This window comes from Mirounga leonina, unplaced genomic scaffold (genome assembly GCF_011800145.1).
Source record: "Mirounga leonina isolate KUSES-001 unplaced genomic scaffold, KU_Mleo_1.0 Mir_115, whole genome shotgun sequence".
Lineage (NCBI taxonomy): Eukaryota > Metazoa > Chordata > Mammalia > Carnivora > Phocidae > Mirounga > Mirounga leonina.
In genome coordinates this window covers 35926184-35950815 of record NW_023270268.1, presented here as the reverse complement: position 1 = coordinate 35950815, position 24632 = coordinate 35926184, and the positions used below count along the sequence as shown (strand labels likewise).

General features: G+C 43.4%; 1 protein-coding gene across 1 annotated transcript in view; it reads right to left on the bottom strand.

Annotated features, from left to right (window-relative positions):
• Positions 1 to 24632, bottom strand: part of CLSTN2 (calsyntenin 2) — a 597522-nt gene that overhangs the window by 138379 nt on the left and 434511 nt on the right. The window contains exons 3-4 of the mRNA XM_034995881.1: positions 1500 to 1695; positions 665 to 873 (exon numbers count right to left, since the gene is read on the bottom strand). Coding sequence (XP_034851772.1) covers positions 665 to 873; positions 1500 to 1695 — 405 coding nt within the window. The remainder of the gene's footprint in view (positions 1 to 664; positions 874 to 1499; positions 1696 to 24632) is intronic.

Below are 24632 nucleotides of genomic sequence, written 5' to 3'. Positions count from 1 at the left end.
CTGAGCTGTTTACACTATAAGTTTTTTTATTAATGGTGATGGGGAAATACACAAGTGGCTTTATAGGACTGTTTTCAGTTCAGTAAGTTCAGTTTTGGATTGGGGCATGGTGGGAGGCTTCATTCATTCCTCATTCTCACTACGGTAGAAATTCCCAAAGGACACTGGCAAGCCCATTAAGATTCCTAAATGAATCTAAGCTCAGAAGGTGTTTCCAAAAATCTCTACTTTCTCTTTTAGCATTTTTGTTTGTTTGTTTTTTTGGTCTGAGAGCAGGAAGCAGATGACTGGGCTTAGGGGCGATGTCACAATTGGTGATAGAGGAAAGGGAATCAGATATGGCCGAGTTGATGGCATGGCGATTGGAAAATTCTACCAGAAAACCTGTCTTCAGTATCCAGATGTGTGGCATTACGAGTTCTACACATAGTGTGCACTGAGTAGGTTTCTGAGGTATTTGGGGGAATTTCAGACCTGCCTGTGCTGCTAACAATACGAGGCCATCCCCTCTAGCGTGGGACTGAGTTCTGGGTTACAGAGCCCGGGTCACGGATGGCGAGGGAGTCATCACCTGCCACGGACATTCAGAGCCCCCACCTGGCCTTCTGAGGGGGTGGTGGAGGTGTTTCCCCGCCCCGCATTGAGGGCCTCTCAGGACACTCACCATTTCTGTCAATGGCAAAGGGCACGTCAGTTGTGACGATTTCATAGTTGCAAATCTGGCTGTACTGGGGGGAGCAGTCCTCGTCGACGGCCTCCACCTGCAGGATGCTGTCGTAGATCTTCCCCTCTGTCACGACCGCCCTGTAGGCTGGCTCTTTGAAGGTGGGAGCAAACTCATTGACGTCCTTCACCTGGATGTGGACCACGGCCCTGGGACCACACACAGGAAGGAAGAGGCGGTGGTAAAGGGAGGATGACACTGTCCTCCCACACCTCCCATGGGCACTGACTCCGGTCCCAGCGCTGAGATTGCACAGAAACCACAGCTATTCGGGATGGTTGTTGTCTGAGCGCTCGGTCCACCCTCCCACTGGAGAGCCCGTCTCCTGTCCCTTCCCTGGTCCTGAGATGAAACCGCCGCTTCTCTGGCCTTCTCTGCTACCCAGCTTTGGGCACTGATCCCCTGGAGATCACCTCCCCTTTCCCTTATTCACTCCTCCTCTGTTCATTCTCTCTTCCTTTCAGTAAGAATTTAACCACTCTGACTCCGTGTGAGGCTCAGAGCCAAACTCCATAAGGGAGAGAGTTCCAACCCAAACTAAAAAGTTCTGGGACAGAGACAAACGTGTGGCATGGCAGAAACCCAGAGAAAGGTCCCAGCCAGGTCTGCAGGGATGGGCCGACTCAGGGAAGGCTTCTCAGAGGAAGTGACACCTGAGCGCAGGGAAGCAGCTGAGCAGCCTGGAGCACCGTGGTGTGACCATGGGGTATACACACCTGAGGAGCAGTGTGGGCGGGGGTGGGAGGGGTGCAGGGAGCCCTGCCGGGCCACTCACTTGTGTGACTTCTTCCAGGCCGTCTCCCGGGGCCCCGCGCCACAGTCATAGGCCTGGATGATGAATGTGTACTCTTTCTGCAGCTCGCAGTCGATGGGGCTCTTGGCACGCAGCCGGCCCTCTCCTGACGTCTTGTTGAGCACCACGGCCTCGAAGGGCAGCTCCTGGCCGTGGATTCTGAAGGCACAAATTTCCCCTGCAGAAGGATGCAAGACAGTGAATGGGGATCCTGAGAATTGCCAGACTGAAGACAGAATTTCTCTTGGACAGATTTGCAAACCCAAAACCTCCAGGCCATTTCCTCCACACAAAGAATTGTCAAACTAGAAGAAGAGGCCTCCGGAGACCCAGCCCAACGTGCTCATTTCAAGGATGGTAAAATTGAAGTGTTTCACACATAGAAATGTCACCCATCCAGTGTATCCGGCAGGGAGAAAGGGGAGTCATGGTGCTGGGGCGGGGTGGGGGGCTGGCTGATTGTCCTAGTTTGCTGCTTTTCCTAGCAGCTTTCCCACTTGCCCTCTGCCCAGTGTGAGAAGGATTTTTGCCCACAGCCTCAAGATAAATGAATGCAGAGGAAAGAGGAAAAGGCCAAAGCTTTCACAGTGTTTTGCCCTCTGAACCAGCAGCAAGAGCATTGTGGGGAACTTATTAAGAATACAGACCCCCGGGACCCACCAGCCCTCCTGAATCAGAATCTGCATTGTTTTTTTTTTAACCAGGCCCCTGGTGAGGTGATTTGTTTGCTCACTAAATGTGAGCAGCACTGCTCTATCCTGTCCTGGCTTAAACGCCCCCACGTTGCTGCAGCCAGCTCCCCCTACCTCCACCACCCCCGTCTCTCCACCCACCTCTTCCCTGTGGGGAGAGGGGCACCACTCAGTTGCAATTTTCTCTCATAACAGTGGGGGTGAGTCTATGCGAGTTCCAGATCCCCGTGGAGCCTGAAAAGCTAACTTCTTAAAGAGCTGAACATGTTGTGAAATTAATGTATTTCTCCCGCTCAGCTGGGTTAATGTGTATTATAACTATTTCTCTGCATTAAAATTATAAGGCTGTGCAAACAACTTTTCTCAATTGATGGATATTTATTTCTTGAACCCTGACTGCAAGTAAGCTCTGTAGTAAGTGCCTTGGGAATGACTGAAAACTTGAGACACGTTCTCTTCCTGTCTTGTTGGGGTGACCATATCACCCATTGATGGTGTGGGGGGTGGGGTGTGTGTGGAGCATCACGTGCCACAGGCAGCAAAGAGCTCAGCTCTAGGCTCCTGGGGGGTAAAACACAGACTTGGAGGCCAGAGGCCCGGAGTCACATCCTGGGTTTACCACGTACTTGCTGCTGTGGTCAAATTAGATTGACCCTGGGTCTCAATTGTGTCACCTATAAAATGGCCCAGGAGATGGTGTAGGGGGAGGGCGTCTACCCTGCGATGCCCCAACCCTGGTCTGACATTGTCCCCCCCACACTGCTGGGACCAGGGTGAGGGGCCTAGTGTGCACAATTTAAGGGGGTCCTCACTCTGAGGGCAACCAGGTGTCTTCTTGCCTCTAGTCCAGGTGTGGCCAGCTGTTTCAAAGAGGAAGAGTCTCCTGACACCATGGGGAGAAGGGGTAACATGATTGTACCCCTGCTCCGCAGCAGGCACCGAGCTCCATATCTCCACCCAGGTGACCTTATTCAATCTTCATTGCAAACCTGGAGGCAGGGGTGTTATCCCAATTTGTAAAATTAAAAAGAAGAAGGAAGAGGAGGAAGAGGAGGAGGAGGAAGGGAAAGGGAATCTGAATCAGAGAGGTTATCACCTGCTCCAGGTCACAGAGCTGAAGTCGGTGGAAGCCCCAGGTATGGCTGACTCCTGAGCCGTGCCCCTTCTACTCCATGGCAATGGCACCCTCTGTAAGCAGCCCCATAACTTCAAGGGGGCTGCACTGGGATCGCTTCCAGTAGCATTCTATATTCCCATTCAAGTCTCACTCTGGAGAGAAATCCCCCATTTTACATACAGGAAGCATGCCCTGATCTCTTACTAACAATGTTTTCTGAGATGGTCAATAAATACCCGTCTTACCTCGAGGCTTTTATTTTTTATTATTTCATTGATCCTCAATTTCATTATGGGCACTCCATTTTCACTACAGCCCCTTCTGGCCATTTCTCAGACGTAGGGGCAGAATAATGGACAAGACAGGCAGGTTGCAGACCAGGCCTAACAAGAAGGACGGGTCCCATTTGGCCACTGTTGCTCAGCGTCAGTGGTGTCGCTGTCCGACTCTCGGACAAGGTTAGCTCTGCAGCCCCTCAGGGCGGAACAGCAGGTTTGGTCTGGTTCTCCTGTTTAATTTCTGCTCTGAGTTGGCTGGGGTTGAATGGATGAACTTCTGAAGTACCTGCCTTGTGATTACATTCCCAAGATCAATGCCAATATGGCAGTATTATCAACCAATGTGCCCAACCTGGTTCTGGGGCAGTCTCTGGAGTGCCCAACCACCACATAATTAGAGGACCAATCATGCCATTTTTCTTTGAAGAGTCGAGTTAAACCGAAAATAAATGAGGGTAATTTTCTGTTAGAAATATTTGATCACCGCTAAAGTGGTTCTCAAGACTCAGAAATCCTTAACAAGAGGGAAGGAGAGGACGGAGGAAAAGGAGACACGGGGGAGGGAGAGACACAGGAAGCCTCAGGGCCACACGTTTCATCTAAGTCCAGCTCAGTTCAGTTCAATAAGACTAGAACTTTCTGAGAGCCAAGTAAGCGCCAGGCACCGTGCTGGGCCCGGAGACACAAAGGAAAGGACTTGGATCCCTTAAGAAGCAAGGACAGCCTATCGTCAAGCACTCATTTCCTAGAAGAGACAGCAAGTAAACAAGGGCCATAGGATGCTCACGGAGTCTCACCAGCTCGGACTGAGACAGGATTTAGCCTCTTGGGAACAAACACTAGAATTCAGGCCATGCTCATTTATCCCACCTCTTTATCTGACACTTGTGCTCCAGTTGTAAAAACAGTCATCCATTTTTTCATTCATTTGTTCACTGCATGGATATTTATTAGGGACCACGTGCCCAGTCCTGGTGCCACACTGAGGAGCAAAACCAGACCTAGTCCCGGCCTATATGCTGCTGGCAGTTCAGTGGGAGGACAGTGAGCGATCTGATCCTCACAGCCCTAAATGAAGAAGGGTGACCATGATGCGTGATTGAAGGAGAGCTCCACGGGGCCGAAGAAGTTCTGACCTGTCAGCCGGGCAGGGAGGCCTACCTAAGGATGTGACAGCTGAGCTAACAGATCACAGGAGGAGGAGGAGGAACATGCCCAGGCCAGGAGGGAGGCAAGTGAGCTTCAGGGAGAGGAGCAGATCCCTAGGGCCCTTCGTCCAAGGGATCTGCAGGGCCCATGTGGCAGGAGCACAGACCATGGGCAAGGCCAGCTTCATGGGCATGTGACCCAAGAGCCACATAGTGCTCTGTGCTTAAGAGGATCCTGAGCTGGGTTTAAATCTCTGTTGTTACCATCTTGAAATTCTTTTTTTCTTTTTTTAAAGATTTTGTTTATTTATTTGAGAGACAGACAGAGAACATGAGAGGGAGCGAGCACAAAGCAGGGGGCAGAATCAGAGGGAGGGAGAAGCAGGCTTCCCGCTGAGCAGGGAGCCTGATGCAGGACTTGATCCCAGGGTCCTGAGCTGAAAGACGTTTAACTGACTTGAGCCATCCAGGCACCCCCCCATCTTGAAATTCTTAATAATTTTATGTTTGAACTTGTGTTTCGCACATGAATTCTGATGGGACAATGCAGCATGTCCATGAGCAGAGGAGATAGATTCATTGTTCTTGCTGTTCCATTTACATATAGTGCTCAGGATGCCCAGTGAGCACAGAATTCCAGAGTGCTCACGATGTGTGGGAGGGTCAGTGGACTGAGAGTGAGAAGTGAAGCGTGTGATGTCTATGACTGAGGAAGCAGGGAGCTGACCACCCTGAGAGGTTCCCTCTCTGTTTGAACCACGATTGTTTTGAATGCAGAAGGAAGGCAGGGGTGTTTTAAGACACATGACCAACCAAAGAACCTGTGTTATCTTTTTTCACTCACGTTACTTCCCTGTAGTAGTCAATCGATTATACTGGAAATGGCAGAGAAGAAGAGGACAGCAAGGACAACCTCTGGTTCCTTGTGTCTGGGGCTGTCCTTCTTACCAGTAAGCCTAGGGCAGAGAGTGTGGATAAAATGTGTGCCTATCAAGAAGCAAAATAAACACAGTTGAGTTCCATTTGTGTTCGGGTGGCATTTACACTGTTCTGGTGAAGAATGAAATACATATGCATACATGAGCTATGAAATGTAAATTCTGTAATTTTGGGAGACTCTGCACAGCAGTTAACTGCTCTTATATTTGCATTTAAAACTGGCATTGCATAGTACAAAGATGAATGGTAAAATTCATGCTCATAATTTAACATTTTAATTTGTCTTTACCTAGAATGACATCAAAGAGCAAATTAAGAATACCACAAGTTGAGAGAGGATCTGCGGAAGAAAGGTCCCAGGATGGCGTGCTGAGGGGGAAGAGTATTTCAAACTGCAGTTCCCAGCGTCAGTATGTGACTCACTGGGCTGTCTCCACCTTTTGTGAGGTCTGCCACTAGAATTTGTTATTACTGATAAATGATTGCAGTGTCTGTGGGGGGGTGTGTGTGGGGGGGGTGATGTGCTTAAAGTAGAAGTTTGTAAGGATCGTGGTAAGTGGTGGTTTCCATATAAAAATATCACTTCTAAAATCTGGCTCTCTGCTACGCGTTCTTGGGTAGGAGAGCAGCACATAGACGGGCGGGCATGCCGGGCCAGCAGTGGGCTCTGCGGGGAAGGGAGGGCGCTAGCACCAGGCTGCCGGGCCTCTGGCTGTGAGCCGCACTGGCCGTGGTCTCAGGAGGCTGGACTCGGCCTCCCCCAGCTGCCCCCTTGGGAGGCCAGACCAGAAGAGGGACTCGTGCGGTATCGGGGTGGGGCATGATGGCTCCCCACCTCGGCACCCTTCTCTCACGATTACCTTCTCTTCCACAGGAATGCACCTCCCAACACCCCCCAAACACGGACATAGCTGTCTCTTAGGTCCTCCCATAAGATTCTGGGGGAAATGAATGAAACTGATGGGTGAATGAAATAGATTTTTAGAATGTACTTGGTGCCTAACTTTGAATACCCTTGAACAATAGGTTGTGTTGATTCCATTTTTCAGATGAGGACACTGAGTCTCAGGTTAAGTGGTTCATCCGAAGTCACTTTGATAGTAAGGAGTGGATCAAGGACTGATTTAGGTCCTCTGATTCTGAATCCAGCACACTCTTTGTTCATTCTTGTTGCTTATCACTGGGTGAGTGTGACAATGTAGGACAGTGGTTCTCCAAGTGTGATCTGTGGACTGCTGGGATCCCCAAGACTCCTGCTGCGGGCTCCACAGAGTCAAAATGACCATACTATTAACATTAAGACATTTCTTGACTTTTTCACTGTGGTGATATTTGCACTGATGGTAGAAAAGCAATGGTGAATAAAAGTGCTAGTGCCTGGGTACCTGGGTGGCTCAGTCGGTTAAGCATCTGCCTTCGGCTCAAGTCATGATCCCAGGGTCCTGGGATCGAGCCCCGGGTCAGGCTCCCTGCTCGACGGGAGCCTGTTTCTCCCCCCCCCCCCACTTGTGCTCTCTCTCACTCTCTCTGTCTCTCAAATAAATAAATAAATCTTAAAAAAAAAATGCTGATGCCCTAGTGGCACCTAGCTGCATTCTTTACCACATAGAGTTGGAGTCCAAAAAAAAGTCAATTTCACTTGAGAATGACTTGAATAATGCAGTAAATAGTATGAATTTAATTAAATCTCTAACCTCGAGTATACATCTTTTTAATATTCTGCGTAACAAAATGGAAAGCATTCGTACAGCACCTTGCATAGCAAAGTATGCTAGTGTGTCTCTAAGAAAAGCTTTTGTGTGAGTTGCGTGGGAGCTGGACTAGGACCTTTTTTCATAGAATGCCTTTTTTACTTGAAAGAATGATTGACGGACAAACCACGTTTATTCAAACTGCAGTGTGCGGCAGATTATTTTGTAAAGTAAGCCTGTCACTTCCAGGAAAAGAACCCGTAGTATTTGTTGCCAATGATAAGATTAGAGCTTTCAATTTTGGAAAACTCGTGTCTGCTACATTAAGTTTTCACAATTTAATACTTTTGTGATGAGATGGTTAGTGATATTAATGAATGTGACTGTGGGATACCGTATAATGAAATACGTCAAGTTTTGAAAGACCTGCTTGCCAGTGAATCAGTATCTTCCAAATGACCAATGTATAGTATTACACAGTCACGGATGGGTAAAAGATCCATTCAAAGTGCGAGACAGACCAGTGGATTCTAATATAACAGTATATGATAAGTTCATTAACGTGATTTCAGATTCCTTATTATAACTAACCTTTAAGAAACGATTGCTTATGGAGTTCAGGTATTGTTATCAGAGAAGAATATCTATAGTTATCTGAAAAGATTTTTAAAATACTCCTCCCTTTTCCAACTACATACCTAGATGAGGCCATATTTTTTTCTTCACATACTTCCTCTAAACAACGTATCTCAACAGACTGAGGAAGAAGCAGATGAGGCTCTAGCTATCTCCTAGCAAGCTAGACATTGAAGAGATTGCAAAACTGGAAACAATGCTACTCTTCTCACTAATTTATTTTGTTTTGGAAAAAAAAAATATATATATATAAGATTTTATTTATTTATTTGACAGAGAGAGAAGGAGAGAGAGCACAAGCAGCAGGAGTGGTAGGCAGAGGGAGAGGGAGAAGCAGACTCCCTGCTGAGCAGGGAGCCTGATGCGGGGCTCCATTCCAGGACCCTGGGATCATGACCTGAGCTGAAGGCAGATGCTTAACTGACTGAGTCACCCAGGCGCTCTGGAAAATATATGTATTTTTGTCAAAGTATGGTATTTATGTTAACATGTAATGAATTTATTATTGTTGTTTTTAAGTGAATTAAAATAAGGATTTCAAAGTTTCTCAGTATTACTTTCTTCTATAATAAACATCGATAGAAATAACCCACATAGACAAAAGCTCATGCGGGTCCTTAATAATGTTTATGAGTGTAGGGGTCATGAGATCAAAAAGCTTGAGAAGTCTGTTCTTGTAACTTACCAAGCACACTTTCCACCCAGATCATGATTCCATATCCTATTCCTGATGCTTAAAACACAGCCCATCATCTCTCAGAGAACTCCCAACCTCAGAGCAACACAACATGTTTTTTATCTCACAGCTGAAGCCTTTGTAGTGAGCTCACCTATGTAGCTGAATGTTGGGGGGAAAGAAATCTCATTTCCAGATCTTCATCCAGACATGGATGGTTACAATCTGGCTCTGGAGCCAGAGAGGCTGGACTCGAATCCTACCTCTCTGGTTAATTACCTGTGTGACCTTTGGGCAAGTCACTTACCTCTCTGTGCCTGTTTCCTCATCTGTAAAATGGGATGATACCAGTCATAGCCACCTCATTGCAATTTTGGTTGTTGGGAGGATTAAATGAGTTAACACATGTAGAACACTTAATAGTGCCTGCTATGAAGGTAAGTCCTACATAAATGTTAGTTCTTAACCCTGTCATGATATTGAAGAAAAGTCACACACCTCTGGCAAACTCCCTGTTCACTTTTGAGAAGTGAAGAGGCTGAATGTGGAGACGATTTCATCAGCAAAAATATTTGGAATCATTCAAAACCTGTCTGCTCCAGGATCCACCTTGTACCCACCAGCCACGGCTTACATACACTTGCTTTCCTGAACATACAGTCAGCGACTATATCCCATGTCTGCAAAATCTCATCCAGGCCAGTACTGCTTCACAGGTCGGGTTTTTGGGGTGGGTGGGCACCGTTTGCCTCCTTGATTTTGCTTTGCAGCAGCTGGAGGTCGCTAGCGGCCGTTATTGGGCAAGAGTCAAGAGTGCTAAGCATCCTGCTCTGAACAGGCCAGTCTTAGTCCAGCAAGAACCATCTCACCCAAAATGGTGATAGTGCCCCCTTGAGAAACACTCTACCTGAAGCATGCAGCTAGTCTTCTGGTGGAGCTAGCACCAGGCTAGGTCCGTGGCCCCAGACCTGAGGAAAATGATAGATCTTGTAAAGGCTTCTCCTCCAGATTGGCAAGGTGCCTGCAGTGGGAGGATGATCCCACCTGCTGTCCACTGCCTGCCATGTGTTCCAGCATGCACACTGGCAGACCATGACCATGGACAGCGCTGCCAGAGGGCTTGGCGGGGGGGGTGGGGGGGGTTACGATGAGTAAAGTGTGCTCTACCCCGCTACCTGGAGCCATCTGCAGTCACTTTAAGTATAATAAAATGGGAAAGAATAAATGCTAATCACATCAAGAGGCAATCATGTCCGGAATATCAAGTTAGGGCTGAACTGAGAAATAAATCTATACCTTAAAAGAAAGAGTTGATTTTAAGCCCTCTTGCTCCTGATAAAAACTTAGAATGTCCCAAAGTAGAAAGCAGAAGGGAAAGGTTTGATGGATCATTGCTTTTGCTGCTCCCTCATGTGTCTGGTGGCAGGCAGATGACCTTGGTTGGGGTCCCGGCTCTCTTCTTCTCAGCTGTGTGACCTTGGCTGGTTCCTAAATTCCTCTTCATTACAACTGAGGATATGACCACACCAAATCCTGAACAAGTGCCATGAGGCTGCGCTGACACACAAAATGCGTAAGCACTCTGGGAAGTGTGAAGGTCTATCTGCTTTTTATTATTGCGATAATAATAAATCCTGCTTTCAAGCCTGCAAGTAGCTAAATGCATATTGACGACTTACTTTATTCCTATTAGACACCGAAGTCAGGGGGAGGGGAGGTGTCACCATTTATAGCTTTCTGTCTACTTAGTATTGAGCAATATAAAACATATTCTTTTATTTAAAAAGTCATTTTCCAGGGCGCCTGGGTGGCTCAGTCGGTTAAGTGTCTGCCTTCGTCTCAGGTCGTTATCCCGGGGTCCCTGCTCAGTGGGGAGCCTGCTTCTCCCTCTCCCTCTGCCACTCCCCTTGCTTGCTCTCTCTCTTTCAAATAAAAAAATAATAAATAAATAAAAATAAATTTTAAAAAGTCATTTTCCTATGTTCTGAAATCAAAATCCCCCTCCTTTTGGAAAATTTATGAAGACCAAAGAAGACAATGCATTTTTCCTTCTTTGGCAATGTTTGTTGAGTGAAAAAATGATACAAGTAATATATAAGCTGAGAGACTTGGAGAAGTCCCCCTGGGTCAGCTAATCACAGTTAGGTCAAGTAGAACTTGAAGAGATGTCAGGCAGTCATTTGCTCTGCCTGGTGCCCAACAGTCTGGAGTTGAAGGACTCCAGGTACAAACATGTGCTATATTCATCATTCACTCAGCAAACCTTCCCTAGACGTGCATAATAAACAGAAATGGAGTGAATAATAATTTATAAAATTCACTGCAGCTCACATTAATTGAGCATTTACAAAGGACCCGGCACTTACTTGGGTCTACGGTGAAAACAACCTGCATCTCTTTATGTGCTGACCTGCCTGGCCAGCAGCTGAAGATCTGGATGAACCAGAGACTAGCTCTGTGTTTGAAGACAGGAAAAGGAGGCAGACGTACAAAGCGTTAAGTGCAATGAAGTACTCAAAGGCTGTAACAGGTGTCTACTCTGGGCGTGGTGAGAACACAAAACATGACGGTCAGTCAATCTCACCCCTAAATCCTTCCAGATGCAGTTGTTTGCTGTCATGTAGCTACCACAGAGGAGTGCTGTCGCTGCCAGGAGGACTGAATTTCAGGCTGAACATCTCTGCTGGGACAAGACCCTGCCTAGAGATGCCATCAGGCCTTCCTCTTTATAATAGCATTTCTGGGCTTCTGTTCCTAGCAGAAGGGTAGCATAGGTCCGTGCCTGGTAGATGAGACAGCTCTTTCCTATTCCCACCCTTGTGCCCTCGCTGGTGGGAGCGACTCCCTGCCCTCCTGCTGACCTCGCTGGTTGATCCCCAGGTATCCACAGTTGAGGTCAGAAGGGAGAAGGGAGGGAGCAAGGAAACCACACTGAATAGGATAGTGACTGAGTTCATCATGGCTGGATTTTTAATGTTTGCCAAGAATGTTTTAAAACTCCAGTGTCTCAAAAATTACTGACATGGATGCAATTACCAGATGGGAAGAGACACATTCCTCACTGCCAAGCAGGAATGGGGGATTGTCAAAGACAGTGGAGAGTCTTATTTAAAAATGAAGGGATTGTGTTTGCCCACAGCTGTTGGGTTCAGTTCAGTCAGACCCACTCCACAGTCGTTACCTGGAATCTACCTCAGCTAACTCCTACTTGGCCTTTAGGGGAAACAATGGATGTTGAAGTGCCTGGAGAATGAAAAAGTCCTATGCATATATAATGGCCCTCTTCCACTCTCCAATTATCTCCATCAACAAAGTTTTTGTAAGCATCTACCTCCTGCAGGGAGGGAATCTTAGGAGATGCTGAGGTGTCCAGAAGCCTACGACTCTTAAAATCAGAGTCAGGGCTCATGATTTCAGAAATAGGAGCTATCCATAGAACCAAATTTTCTTTTTCTTTTTTTTAATTGAAGTATAGTTAACATACAGTGTTATATTAGTTTCAGGTGTACAATATAGTGAGTCAACATTTCCACACATTACTCAGTGCTCATCATAATAAGTGTATACTTGATCCCCTTTATCTATCTCACCCATCCCCCACCCAGAGTCTGTTTTTTGTCTTTTTTCCCTTTGTTTCTTAAATTCCACATGTGTATCAAATCATATGGTATTTGTCTTTTTCTGACTGATTTCACTTAGCATTTTACCCTCCAGATCCACCCATGTTCCAAATGGCAAGATCTCATTCTTTTTTATGGCTGAATAATATTCCATTATATATATATATATACATCACATTTTCTTTTTTAAAATTTTTTAAAGATTTTATTTATTTATTTGAGAGAAAAAGAGAGAGAGAGTATGAGCAGGGGGAGGGGCAGAGGGAGAGGGAGAGGGAGAAGCAGACTCCCTGCTGAGCAGGGAGCCCCATGTGGGGCTCCATCTCAGGACTCTGAGCTGAAGGCAGACACTTAACTGACCGAGCCATCTAGGCACCCCTATATATCATTTTCTTTATCCATTTATCTATTGATTGACACTTGGGTTGCTTCCATAACTTGGCTATTGTAAACAATGCTGCCATAACATAGGGGAGCAGATAGATATTTTTTTCTGGAATTAGTATTTTTGTTTTCTTTAGGTAAATACCCAGTAGTATAATTACTGGATCATAGGGTAATTCTATTTTTAATTTTTTGAAGAATCTCCATACTGTTTTCCATCATGGCTGTACCAATTTGCACTTCCACTAACAGCACAAGAGGGTTCTTTTTTCTCCACATCCTTGCTAACACTTGCTGTTTTTTGTGTTTTTGATTTTAGCCATTCTGGCAGGTGTGAGGTGATACCTCATTGTGGTTTTGATTTGCATTTCCCCGATGATGAGCGATGTTGAGCAATTTTTCATGTGTCTGTTGGCCATGTGCATGTCTTCTTTGGAGAAATGTCTATTCAGGTCTCCTGCCCATTTTTAAATCAGATTATTTGTTGGTTTGTTTTGGTATTGAGTTGTATAAATTCTTTATATATTTTGGATACTAACCCTTTATCGGATATGTCATTTGCAAATACCTTCTCCCACTCAGTAGGTTGCCTTTTAGTTTTGTTGATAGTTTTCTTAACTGTGCAAAAGCTTTTTATTTTGATGTACTCCCTGTAGTTTATTTTTGCTTTTGTTTCCCTTGCCTAAGGAGACATATCTAGAAAAATGTTTCTATGGCCGATCTCAAAGAAATTACTATGTTTTCTTCTAGGAGTTTTATGATTTCGGGTCTCATATTTAGATCTTTAAACCATGTTGAGTTTATTTTTGTGTGTGTCCAGTTTCATTCTTTTCATTCTTTTGCATGTAGCTGTCCAGTTTTCCCAGAACCATTTATCAAAGACACGTTTTTTTTCCCCATTGTATATTCTTGCCTCCTTTGTTGAAGATTAATTGACCATATAAGCATGGATTTATTTCTGGGCTCTCTGTTCTGTTCCATTGATCTATGTGTCTATTTTTGTGCCAGTACCATACTGTTTTAATTACTATAGCTTTGTAACATATCTTGAAATCTGGGATTGTGAGGACCAAATAATTAATGAGTGCTAATGAGTTTTCAAGATACAAAGATTGAATATTATAAACTCCTCAATTAACCAGAGGAAGACCTGAAGACTAATATTAAAATAGAATGGGTATAGAGCATACTGACAGGTAAAATCTTTGGAATCTCTTCCTGTCTCCTTTTTCTCAGTGTCAAAACAGGGGTCTCACATACAGCCTCAACACTGAACCAGTCAGAAGCTCTAACCCAATCAAACCTGAAGGCTTTCTTTGCTTCCACCCAATTTTTTAAAATTTATTTTTTTCTGTAATTCATTCTGAATTTTTCTCATCTACAGCGTCTTTAGGAACTTGGATAGGCACAGAATGCAAGTTTCCCTTCGAAGGACACCTTCTTGAATGCGCTACTCCACACTTTTCAGGGTGGAAGCCACTAGCCCCAGTATGGCCCTTGAATACTGGATATGTAGCTAGTGTGACTGAAAAGCTGGATTTTAAATTTTATTTAATTTTTATCATTTGAATTGTTCATTAAAGAACAGTTGCTCAATTCAGTTACTCAAAAACTTTTAAGTATGTTTGGGTATGTGAATCAGTTTTTTCAACCATAAATTATGAAATCTACATACAGACCAAATATTTCCAATGAAAATTCAGAGTCCAAACTGAGATGTCTTATAAAGGTAAAATACACATCAGATTTAAAAACCTTTTTTATGAAAAATTTCTCACTAATAGTTTTCTATTTGATAGCATATCAAAATTATAATATTGGATATTTTGGGCATATAACAGATTATTGAAATCAATTTCACCTGTTTCTTTTTACTTTTTACTTGTTTAATGCGGCTACTAGAAAATAAATAATTATGTATGTGGCTGGAATTATATTTCTGTTGGACAGTCTTGCTCTACATAATTAATAGGATACATCATTAAAGCTAATTTTCCCATAGAAATAAATGTAATGTACAGAGGATCCATCCTACAGTAATTGTAGAATTGTTCTGCTTTAATGCTGATTTTTATTTCTCAGCATTATTCCTAATATTTGCAGTAATGTTTCCTCTTAAAACAACAGCTCATTCGGCCTTCTTCAGATGTTTAAACCAAATTTAGTCAAGTTCCCAGAGTGCTGATTGTCAGGCCTTGAATTAGCATGGCCTCTTAATGCTTTGGATAGTTTTTATTATAAAACAGAAAATACTTTGGAATTCTAATGATATTGCATATTTAAATAATAGCACATTGGTCACTTACAGAAATTCAGATGTATGTACTGATAAATGGCTTTTAATATTTATTAGCTAAGGTAGAAGGCTCTGGCAATAGGACTTGAGTTTATAATTCATGTATCATTCTTTATGAAGAAAATTTTATTTTTATAAAATGAATTTAGTAAAATTACATCAGTACTATATTAATAGTAAAATAATAATTTTATAAAATAATAATTATATATTGCATGTCGGGTCATATGATGTCAATATTCTTGTTACATTTTTTTCTAATTAGAATAATTCAAACTCACAGAAAATGTAATGCACTGTGTTTGTTTCCCTGAAACTGGGAGGACAGCAAACTTGGGGTTGTAAAAGGCACAAGTAAGGGACCTAAGGAATTCTGCTTCTGATGTGGATGGGTTGGCTCCTAACACCCTGACTCTCTCACAGTACCAACAACCCTGGAAAAATAGCTCCCCCTCCCAAATACCTAAAGCCTGGAGAGTGACTAAAAGTAAACAGGTTTTGGAAGGGGAGTAGAAAAAGCTACTAAAAATGGGTGAGTTCTCGGATTTTTAATAATTTTTTAAAATTGTGATAAAATTCACATAACATAAAATGTACCGTCTTAACCCTTTCTGAGTGTACAGTTCAGTATTACTAAGTGTATTCACGAGTTTTCTGTTCTGATTCTTTGCCCTGAGGGCAGTTGGCAGCCCTGGTGGAACAAGGGGGCTGACACTCTGATAGCAAGCCTATTGTCTTTCTGGCCAGATGGACAGGGCTGCTAGAGGATGAGGGAGGGCTCCTGGAGAGGAGTGAGCCAGGAAAGGGGAAGCCCAAACTCTATGTTGAAATACCCAAGTGTCTGGCTGGCCCCAGAATTGTGCATGTGGAGGACAGACTGAAAGCCATCTGCGCTGAGATCTGAACTGCTGCCCACAGCAGGCAAAGAAGGGTTTATAGTTTGAGTTAAACTAAGTTAATTGCCTGTTCAAACAAAACATCAGCAGTTCTTGAAGGAATATGACAATCCAGTGTCATCTCAGCATAACATGCAAAATATCCCAGATATAATCTAACCTTCAGTGACATATGAGGGGTCAGGAAAATGTGACCCTTTCCCAAGGGCAAAGACAACAGGGCCCAACCCTAAGATAACTCAGGTATTTGTATTTTCAAACAAGTATATTATTCATTTTTGTAAGTAGGCTCAAGGCTATAAAAGAAAATATGCTTATAATGAATGAAAAATGTAAATCTCATCAGACAAATACAACATAGAAAAAAGAATCAAGTACAAATGCTATAATTAAAAGATAATATTTGAAATAAAATATTCACTGGATGGACTTCAGGGCAGGATGGAGATGATAGAATAGACGAGTGAATGTGTGCAAAATCAATATAAAGTATCCAATTTTGGGCGCCTGGGTGGCTCAGTTGGTTAAGCGACTGCCTTCGGCTCGGGTCATGATCCCAGGGTCCTGGGATCGAGTCCCACATCGGGCTCCCTGCTCTGCCGGGAGCCTGCTTCTCCCTCTCCCACTCCCCGCTTGTGTTCCCTCTCTCTCTGTGTCTCACTCTGTCAAATAAATAAATAAAATCTTTAAAAAAAAAAAGTATCCAATTTGAAGAAGAGAGAAAACAAAGACTGCATGGAGATAAACAGAGCTTTGACGACTTGTGTGAAATCTGACGTAGAAAGAGAAAAAATATTGAAGAAAAATATAACCTCAGAGACCTATAATTTGCTATCAAAAAGTCTTACATAATAGGCCTTTGGAGTCCCAAAAAGAGAGGAGAGGGAGAATGAGGCAAAAATAATATTCAGATAAATAATGGCTGAAAACTTTCCAAATTTGGTGAAAGACATATATTTATGCACTCAAAAAGCCAATAAATCCCAAGAGGAATAAATATGGATGAAACTACAGCTGTGTACATTAAAGCTGAAGAGGAAGAGAAAGCAGCCACAAGAAAGTGGCATTATATACAGGAAACAATAATTTGAATGACTGCTAACTGGTCACAAACCATGGAAGCTATAAGACAGGGGAACAACATCTTGAAGGGACGAAAAGGAAAAAAAATCTATCAGCCCATAATTCTATAACAAGCAAAAATCGCCTTCAAGAAAGAAGGTGAAATGAAGACATTTTAGTTCATCTCCACCAAACTGTCATATAAGAAATGCTGAAGGAATTTTCTTTTTCCCTGGCAAAAGAGAAATGATATTATGGAAAACATGAGTCTGCAGGGATAAAGGGAGATCATCAGGAATTGTATCTAGGTAAGTCTAAGAGACGACTTTTCTCCTCCTGTTTCTTAAAAAAAAAAAAAAAATATATATATATATATATATGATTGTTTAAAGTAAAATTCTAACAGTGTATGTGGGCTTATAATATGTATAGATAGGACGCATGTGACCACTGTAGCATAAAAGATGGTAGGAGAGGGGTGGTGAATGTATATAGTTGCAGTGTTTCTGCAGTCTGTACAAAGTAGCAAAATACTAATTCTAGGAAGACTTTGAAAATTTATAGATATACAGAAAGCAAGTAACCACTAAAAATAAAGGAAAAGAGGTATAGCTAAAAGTCAATGATAAACCAAAGTGAAATTCTAAAGAATATTCAAACAACCCCAGAGAAGGTAGGAAAGGAGCAATGGAGAAACAAGTATTGCAGATTAAACAGAAAATAAACAATAAAATGGTACATCTGAATCCAACCATATGGATAATTACATTAAACATCCCAATAAAGAGGCAGAGATTATCAGAATGAATAAAAATGCAAGAGACAACTATATGTGTGCTGTCTATAAGAGATGCACTCTAAATATAGAAGCCTGCGTAGGCCAAAAGAAACGGTAGGAAAAATGTCTGACACAAATGGTGGGCACAGCAAGGCTGAAATAGATACATTAATATTAGATGAAATTGATGGCAAACAAATAATATTGCCAAAGAAGGGCATTACATAATTACAAATGGAAGAGATAACTATTATAAAAGCACATGTACCTACTTATAGGGCCTCAAAACACATGAAGCAAAAATGGACAAAATTAAAGGAAAAATAGACCATTCCACAATCACAGTAGGAGAATTTTAGTAATTGATAGAATAATGACACAAAAAAGAATAAAGTCATAGGTAACCTAAACAATTCTATTAACCACTTTGTCCTAACTGATATTTATAGAACAGTACATGCACCTGCAGAATACACATTCATTTCAACCTCACATGTCATGGTCACAAAGACCACGTATGGGCCATAAAACGACCCGATCAATTTAAAAACTGAAATCCTAGAGTATGTTCTCTGACTGCAATGGAATTAAATTGGAAATCGATAGCGTTTAACAATAAGTGATCTAAAGAAAGCCCAGATATTTGGAAATTAAACAATACACATTGAAACAATACACGAATGAAGAAGAAATTGAAGGAATAATTTGAACTGAAGAGAATAGAAATATATTAAAATCTGTGAAATGCAGTGAAATCGGTGCTTAGAGAGACATTTATAGCTTCAAATGCATATATTATAAAAGAAGAAAGATCTAAAATCATGAAGGTACTAAAAGAAGAGTACAGAAAATCCAAAGTGAGTAGATTAAGAAAAAAAAAAAAACCCTGTTGATTATTACCATATTTGAATCATGTATTAAATCACTGGAATTTTTTTCCAGAAGATCTTTCCACAAAACAACTCCAGGCCCAGGTGGTTTCATCAGTTTCTATCATGCATCCAAAGAAGAAACAACACTAATCATATATCATTTGTTTTTAGGAAATAGAGGAGGAGGGAACGCTTTCTCCTTTTCAGAGGCTGGTATTACCCTGATACCAAAACCTGGCACAGACAGAATAAGTGAAGAAAATTACACAACTCTATCTGTCATGAACATAGACACAAAAATCCTCAATAATATATTAGCAAATTTAATCCAACTCTATAAAAAGGATTATGACTAAGTAGAATTAATCCCAGAAATGCAAGATTCAGTCAATGTCATTACTATATTAACAGGATAAAGGAGAAAAACCATACACTCACTTCAATAGATATAAAAAAAAAAAATTCACCAAAATTCAAGACCCATACACAATAAAATCTCCCAGGAAACTAGAATTAGAAGGGAGGTTGTTCAAACTGGTAAGGGGCATCTATGATCAACCAACAGCTAACATCATACTCATGGTGAAAAATTAAATCCTTCCTTCCCAAGGTCAGGGACAAGGCAGGAGGCCTGTTCTCACCACTTAATAGTTCTTGAATGCTTATTATGTGCCAGGTACTAAAGCCCCTTGGTAAAGTGGCTTTAGAGAAACCCTTCGTGCAAGGACCAAATCTCTTCCCATGACAGAGATGAGGATGCTGGAACACAGGGAGGGAAGGATTGCCCAGTGTCCTAAAGTAATCATAAGCTGATTTAAATTCAGATCTCCCTGACTTTAGAGCCCACCCCTCAATCACAGCTGTCTTTTCAGTAGCATGGCAATAATTATTTTTTTTAAGATTTTATTTATTCATTAGAGAGAGAGAGAGCATGAGCAGGGGCAGAGGCAGAGGGAGAAGCAGACTCCCCGCGGAGCAGGGAGCCCGACACCGGGCTCAATCCCAGGACCCTGGGATCATGACCTGAGCCAAAGGCAGACACTTAACCAACGGAGTGACCCAGATGCCCCAGCATGGCCATAATTATTTAAGGGGTCTAGAGGCAGGGTGGAAAGCTCTGGGGTCTGGCTTCTTCACATTTGCCCTTCTCACGGGTCTGAAAGGCAACACCAGCTGACGCTGGTCGGGGGGTGACAGAGCAGGAGCAGGTGTAAGCTAAGCGGTATGTGGTTTCCCAGAGATGTGAAAGAGCCCTGTCTGATTTATGGACCTCCATCAAAGACGCCATGCAGTCCGTCAATAGGAATATTCAAATTATAATGGTATTTTGCTACTAAAAGCGAGTCTAATTTGCTCATTTCCATTATTTAGAGGCAGTTAATTAAAAACCCAGGCAATCTTTATTTTGCTCCCTTCACATCACCAGTGATTTCTGGGTGCTGTGCTTTCACGGCATTACGGTTTTATGACTTAACGCGGCCTAGAGTGGGTTTCTTATGGTTGTGTCTCCCATTACTTTATTTCAAGCAAGACATTCAAGTGCTCTAAGATCTCAGGCACTGCTGGTGAAGCGTGAGGTGCCATCGTGGTACCCGTCTTTAGGAGAGAGCAGACTTTACTGGATGCTGCACCAGGGAACGGACCCTGGTCCCTTCTACAGGGAGAGCACGGGGGTTCAGCTTTTCAGTGGGGGGAAGGATCGACCCCAAGTGCTCTCTTGGCTGGAAGCAGGCAACCTTACACGAGGCCCATTCAGGAGTTTCATCATCTCCTGAGGGTAGGGAAGGAACTGCAGTGCCAAACAGTGGCCCAAGTCAACGGTGACGTCTCCAAAAAAGCTCCTGTTTTCTTTCTTAGGAATCATGCTAATTCTGCAGTTCGCTCTATCAAATATCTAAGTACAATATGAAATTAATGCTGTTTGCCCTTGCATCTTTGAGTAGAACTAACATTCCGAGAACACGTATCATATTTATCTGGTGATTCCATCCCTGCTTGGTAAAGCGGCTTCAGGTAGACAGAAGGCCTGCTCTAAAACAGCTGGTTGAAGGTCAGCCTATCAAGGAGCCAACTGGCAATTAATATTCAAGGTTTCTAATCTGGAAATTAAGGAGGAACTAAAGCACCCTAAGAAGCAGGCTCTTTGCAGTTTATCTGCAAACAGGAACCTGTGGGAACAGAGAGGCTCGCAACCCTTGTTGCCAAAAAAAAAAAAAAAAAAAAAAAGAGCCATCCTTGCTGCTCTTGGTCAACTAACAAAGAACACTCCTTTATATCTATCAGGCGAACTCCTATACAAGCTTCAAAACCCAGTGTAAGCCTTACCTCTTTTGAGGAGCCTGCTCTGGCTTCTCAAGCTGAGGTCACAGCTCCCCCGTGCCTCATGCTTCCCTCCACGTCCCCTCCTGCTTTGTCACTTGTGCTCACGCATCTTCTTTGCCTTTCGAGATCCTGGAGGCAAGAATCTGTACTTACTCATCTCCCTGACTTTACTGCCTTGCTTAAGGCCTGGCTTAATAGAGGGGTTCAGGGAATGATTGCTGGGTGTCAGAGAAACAAAGTCTCCATCAATTCAAAGGCAGCGTGGTATGATGGTCAATACCAGAGTCTTGGAATCAGAATGACTTGTCTTCCAGTATGAGCTCCGACATTCCTAACTCTGTGGTCATTGGCCAAAATGTATTCACTTCTCCAAAATTCAATCTCTGCATCCATAAAATGTGACTAATAACAGATTCTACTATACTGGGCTACTGTGAAGTTTAAAATCAATAAGCATTTTTTTTTAAGATTTATCAGAGAGAGAGTGTGAGCATGCCTGCACGGGGCGGGGGGGTGGGGTGGGGGGCAAAGAGAGAGGGAGAGAGAAACTTTAGCAGACTCCGCACTAATCATGGAGCCTGAGGACAAGGGGGCAGGGTTCAATTTCACGACCCTGAGATCAGGACCTGAGCTGAAACCGAGTCGGGAGTCTTAACCAACTCTGCCACCCAGGTGCTCCTAAAATCAAGTTTCAATCAACCTGCCGGCATGGAGAAAGTGCACAGTGTTGGTAATTTACTAACTCAGTGGCAGCACCTTCATCCTCTGATTGTGACCTTGCAAGAGAGAAAGAGGCTCCGAGAAAGTCGCCGTCCGGTGTCAGAAAGATCCCAACAAGGCCATCACTAAGACTCTGCCTCCAGGTTTCTCTATGCCAGCTCTCATGCCCCACCCCACCCCCCTTCAACTGGCCTCAGGTCAAGGTCTGTTTAGCCCCTGTCCCAGACCCCATCTTGCTTCTGGGGCTCTGAACTCTGAGCCCCTCAGGTAGGCTGCTGTTCCAGGTGCCGGGGCTCCTCTCATGTCTGACACTATCCCTGCACTTATCCCGTAGCTTACTTCTTCCGGGCTGTCTGCACTGCTCGGTCTTTCCCCCGTCTGCTGTGGATGCTGAGCACACGGCGCGTACCATCTCTCACTTCACCAACGGTCCCGCTGTTAGGGCGCATTCACCCCATTGGGCAGATGAGTCAGCAAAGGCACAGGGCAACTGAATGAGTTGTTCCAGGTCACACGGGGATCTGGCCCATGTTTTCCCAGCTCTGGTACTCATCATACTCTACACCCAGCTGCTCCTTGTACAGCAGAGCCTCTGAAATCGATGAACAACCACTGGTACACAGGACCTCATATTTCCCCTCTCGGACAAGTTTTGCCCATAATCCATATGTTGTACTGAAGTTCCCAAATGCTCAGGTGGGGAACCCCAAAGGGGCAGAGGCATATTTTAAATGCTTAATTCAAATTAAGGCTAGTGTCAGGAAAATCCATATTTTGAGCCACAGAAGAAAGAGAAATGGCAGCCCAATCAATATTACAGAAGTATATGGACTCTTTTACTGTTCTATCAATTCCTGGAGCTAATAAGTCAGCATCTCAGGGGACAGCTTCATAGTTTAAAACAAAAGTTCAGAGGCCACTGCCTGTCAGGCATGATTCCAGCTTTCGTTCTGATCAAGGTGAGGAGGAGTTGAAGGGCCTTCTCCCACATGGACCAGACGACCCCTGGGCACCTCTCATCAACACCAGCACTGCTTAGCTGATAACAAGCACCTCCCCTGTGGCCGACTACTCTTTCATCTTCTTGTCATCAAAAGTGCTGGCAAAGCTCCCACAGAAGGCATGCAGATTAAAATGTTAAATCAGATTCAGAAGAGAAATTTGAAAATCAATTTTAGGTTCCTGAAGAAAAGGCCAGGGAGGATAATTAAGACTCGTAACTCCCAGCTTCAGCTGCCTTATTTTCTAATTCTGGAGCAAAATAAAACCATTATTTTCCAAGGAATTGGCTGGAGCAGAAACACAATGGGAGAGCTGAGCATGCTCCCCAGCTGAGACCCACGGTGGTCGAGACAGTCCCAGTTCACGGACACACACTTCAGCAAGCCACTCGTTCAGCAAACTGACTTGCAATACTCTCATTTTCTTTTCATGTACCTTTTATTTTTTTTCTTCCTGGAATGGAAAGCCAAGGCAAATGTGAAAGGATGGCTGCTTCCAAGTTTACAGTAAATAAGTTGAAAGAGCTGTAGATTACCCAGGCCCTGAGTATCAGGAGCTAATGCGTTCTAAATGTAACCCATTTCCAGCAGAGCCAAATTCCGCTTTGACATTTTCCTTCGCTGCACACGGATATTTGTATTATGGGTGCTCGGCTCTTATTCTCATTTGCCTATTGTGAGTCACGCAGACCAGCAATGCTGATAGGATGCTTCATTTCCCCCTTGGGCCAGTGCAAGATAAATCACAGCTTCCTGATCCATCTCACTATACAGTAAGTACCCTTACGCTGCTGCTTACTTTCCATGCAAAACATATGTGACTGCAGTTTGCTGTTAAGCCACCTAGAGCTGGAAGGAGAGATGGAATTCCTCCCTCTCCAAGTAGGGGGTATTTGTAGGAGAACTAGGAGAATTTAATTCCCTGGCTCCCAGCAGCAAAAGTCACATAATTATGCCATCCCCAGTGAGAGCCAAAATTCTGCATACCCTGGAAAAATACAATTGCCAGAAGGGGTGATTTCTGCAGTTCCTCACAACTGCCTGTCTCTAGTGACTGGGAAGTCTGCATCGCATGTTTCAGTTTTTTATCTTACTCCTGCTTCACGAATGGTATTTGGATTAGAACTTCCATGGTAAGCTCGGAATTCAACTACTTATATCTTTTGTTACTTGCTATTCTCCCAGCAATCACACTTCAGGCATGGGATATTAAGAATCATGAATGAGCACCTATTATATTCTAGACACTGCTGAGGAGGCAAAAGGAATGGGACTCCATCGCTGTCCTGCAAGCTGATATCTCCTTAGGAGGAGGAGCTGGGTGCACAGGGCACCCTGAGGCTTTAGACCAGAGAAGAAAGATTCAGAGCTCTTACTCTAATATTTTTTAACCTCAGTTTTTCAAGGATCACCTTCAAGATTGTTGCTAGAGTCGGGGAACACATGTAATATTTTTTAGTCCATAATTTTAAAGTAGATTTGTTAACTAGATTTAATGTAAATTTGTTAACATAGGATTTGTTAACATAAATTTAACTAGATTTGTTTCTACTTAAAATGATTTATAAAGAAGACTTTATTACTATAATTTGGAAAACAGCACAATCAGCCACAAAGAGAAGGCACTGCTTATGCACGGTTTCTGGTTTGGCAGTGTTACCTTGGCAGTGAGGAAATAGACATGTGTCCATTTCATTAAAATGGAGTACAGCAAGTACAACAGAGAGAAGAGAGGAGGGGGCAATTAACCAACTGTAGGGGTGAGGGAAGGCTTCCTGGAGGAGGAGACACCTAAGTTGGGCTGGAAGGATGATTAAGAGTTCATCAGGAAGACAAGACAACCTTCCATACTCCTTTGAGGTATTCCTTGTGTCTGGAACCAGCCATAGTGTCTTGGTGTTAATTTACCTGCTGTTGTCTCTGGAACAATGCAGAAACAGCACATTACTGATTATCCAACATGGACAACAAAATCTATTTGCACCAG